Source organism: Poecilia latipinna, unplaced genomic scaffold (genome assembly GCF_001443285.1).
Source record: "Poecilia latipinna isolate Pla-1442-1.1 unplaced genomic scaffold, P_latipinna-1.0 Scaffold4419, whole genome shotgun sequence".
In the NCBI taxonomy this organism is placed as follows: Eukaryota; Metazoa; Chordata; class Actinopteri; order Cyprinodontiformes; family Poeciliidae; genus Poecilia; species Poecilia latipinna.
The window spans coordinates 4341-7532 of NW_015117035.1; the positions used below are offsets into that span (position 1 = coordinate 4341).

The 3192-nt window shown below is 35.9% G+C and overlaps 1 protein-coding gene across 2 annotated transcripts in view; it reads right to left on the reverse strand.

Annotated features, from left to right (window-relative positions):
- Positions 1–2148: 2148 nt before the first annotated feature.
- LOC106942616 (scavenger receptor class B member 1-like) overlaps positions 2149–3192 on the reverse strand; it is a 10007-nt gene continuing 8963 nt past the window's right edge. For both annotated transcript variants that reach the window (XM_015025939.1, XM_015025940.1), the window contains one exon: positions 2149–3067. In XM_015025939.1, the coding sequence (XP_014881425.1) occupies positions 2975–3067 (93 nt within the window). In that variant the 3' untranslated portion in view covers positions 2149–2974. The remainder of the gene's footprint in view (positions 3068–3192) is intronic.

Consider the following 3192-nt stretch of genomic DNA (forward strand, 5'->3'; position numbering starts at 1 on the left):
TTTTTTGTTTTTTTTTTTGGCTACATCTAAATTCATTTATTTCGTAGAACTGCAATGGAAACACTTTTTCCACGTCACATGACCAACAACCGGTCGCTGCCCCTGGCGTAAACTACGACGAAGAATACGGCAGGAAGTTGAGTATGATGGCGGCATGCCTTTTATGCTGTGAAAGAAAAAAGAGTTGATTGTGCTTCATTAAATACTTGACAGTATTTATCAAAGTATTTCACAAGATCATGTTTACATCAACTTTTACTTTTGTACAAAGAATATGACTCATTTTCAGTTGCCTTGATCTGCAACAGCTGGAGAGCCAGAGAAGAAACTAGCAGAATGTCACCTTCATCCCTCTCCTTTGGTAATCTTATCAGAAATCTTTGCTACGTTGCAGTATCTTTGGCCCAAGGCTTGACTCAAAACTGCGTCTGTGGCGCCACCTGGCTGTTAACTTCCAAAGTGTAACTGTACTGAATTAGTTTGCAGACGGACAGTACTGGGCGCTCAAACTATAGTCAAGCATATTGTTTTCAAAGTAGGATTGTTGAGGAAAAATATAAACCTAATTAAGCTACATAAAACCTTTTAACTTTTTTTCATTTCCCTTGCAGCAGTAGAGAATAGCCCCAAATCTAAATGTCACACAAGCAGAAGAAAAAAAGAACAATTTGGACATGTATGGAAAGCCACAAGTACCACAACTCAATCTTCTAAAAAGACTTTAAATTGATATTAAATTTGGACTGAAGCGTATATGGAAAACCACAAGTGCCACAATTCAATCTTCTAAAACCCCCAAATTGATTTTATACTTGAGGATATAGCATTAACAGACTTTTAGGAATGTGCTTGAACCTGGGGTTCCAAACTATTAGAGCACAGGTTCCCACTATTGTTAAAGATGTTCAGAACCGGATGGAAATGTTGACACTTGTTGTTCCAATGAACAGAAACCTGTCCTCAGAAGGAAAATGTCCACATCTTTATGGGGGGCTGAAATATTCTGGCAAAGGAGGACAGATTTCCAGAATGTGAACAGACATATGAAACGGATTCAACACTTTCAGCTACCTTTTCTCCAACCTGTCAGTTCATAGCATTAGTGCTAATTCCAGGGTAGAATGATTGCTACATTTAGATTTGCAGCTTAGGTTTTGAACTGATGAAGAAAGCTGCTTGAACACTGATTTATTAACAAAGTCTGTGCTCCTCTTTTTTTCTTTCAAATCTAGAATCTGGACAGTTTAATAATATCTCAATAATTGAAATATTAAAATAATTACAGTGATTCTTCTGTGCTGGATAATACTTCAGAGGTATTTTCCAGATTATAACAAATCTGGGATTTTGTATGGAATTGTCTTTTTTTCCCCCCATCTTCTAAATGATTTTCCTTCAAAGTTACAGTCAGGAACTCCTCAAACTGACCTTTGAGAATTAAACAGATACTGATAGGAAATAAGATTTGGTCAATGCGGTTAGTTGCTTTATTTTTCTTTACACTGGCTGACTGATTTAAGATGGGATTTTTTTTCTCTGAACTCATTGATGTTGATTCTTGCAATAAATTTTGGACCCAAACATGAAGATGATCTTGATGACACTCATCAAAATGGAACGTTTGTCACTGGTTTCTCAATTGTTAGCTGCATGTTATAACTTCTTATTCTTGAATTTTTATGGCATGAAGCGCCTTAAACTACCTTCTTGCTGAAATGTTCTATGCAAATACACTTGACTGACTGATTTATGTGCCGCAAATCTGGAATAAACTTCAAGAAAACTGCTAAACAACCGAAACAGTTTATTTAAATAGAGGTCAAAACTCATCTGTTTAGAGCTGCCTTTGATTTAAGAAACTTGGATGTTAATATATTTGATGTTGATTTTGAAGATTGCATTTGACATCAAAGAAAATAATGCTTGTTTGTTTCATAATTGGTTATTGTGTCATGTTTTGATGGTGTAAATCACTTTGAACTGCCTTGTTGCTGAAACGTTCTATGCAAATTTGACTTTAACTCCCTGGAGGGAGCATACACTCATCCTCAGAGGAATTGGTTTCATTGACTGTGTATGACATTAAAGTCATTTAAAGTAACTTATTTATACCACTTTTTTTTGGCCTTAAAGAAATGTCTCTTCTAATTCAAATTCTCCAAAATCTTTATTCAGATCATTTTATGAACATTTATTCCTCCCACAAATGAAAACAGACAGTGCACGTTAACATCTAATGAAAATGAGAAGCCAGAGAGACTGAAGATCTCTGAGAACTTCAGTCTGAACTGATGTCAAACATCAGTGTATTTCTATGTGCATGTTACTCTTATCCTCTTTTTATTTTTTTTTTTACACAATAAACGTGTGCTGGACATCAAACAGCGTTATCTGCACCATCCTGAACATAAACATTTAAACTCTAACAGAAGACAGTAGTACATAACAAGGAGAACGTCTCCTCTGCTCGACTCGATGATTGTCACAGCTGTATGTGCAAAACCGTGGTAAGGGTTAAAAACGAGCTCAGTTTAATCTCCAGACTCCTCAGTGCAAACAGAAAGCAACGCAGGAGATCAACTGGACTCAAATTCCCATGATGAAGGCACATTTGTGGTTAAAATACAAAACATCTGGCTAAAAAAAATTTAATTGCTCCCTTGTAGTCAGAGCTAAAGCATTTTTCTAAAACCCAACTAGAATCACTGCAGTTTCTTTCCACTGCTGTTGCTGGTGATGAAATAAGACGTATAAAATAGCTTAGCTGAGACGACCACAGTGGGAAAAATAATCTGCATATTTAAAAAGCAGTTGATTGTTTTAACAAACTTTAAAAAGTCAGTGACCATCTTTGGCTGAGTGTTTTATAAACCTTCCAGTATAATATTCCATTTTGTATCTTGTTCCATATTCTGAGCAGCTGAATCAGTCTCAGAACATAATATAAGTATTTTTATTTATTTTTGGGAGCATGTCAGTGTTGCTCATCTTGAAGCAGAGGGGTTCGTTCATGACTTGAAGTGCTGGTGTTTTCCCTCGGTAAGGCGTCTCCTTCACATGTCTTTCTCTGTGAGATGAACACAAAGATAAATTATTCACCGTTCACGTGATAAATTAAATTATAAATTAAATGCCAAGACTTGCAAGCACTCCTCTGAGGTTCCATGTAAAAATACTTTGAACCAACTTTAA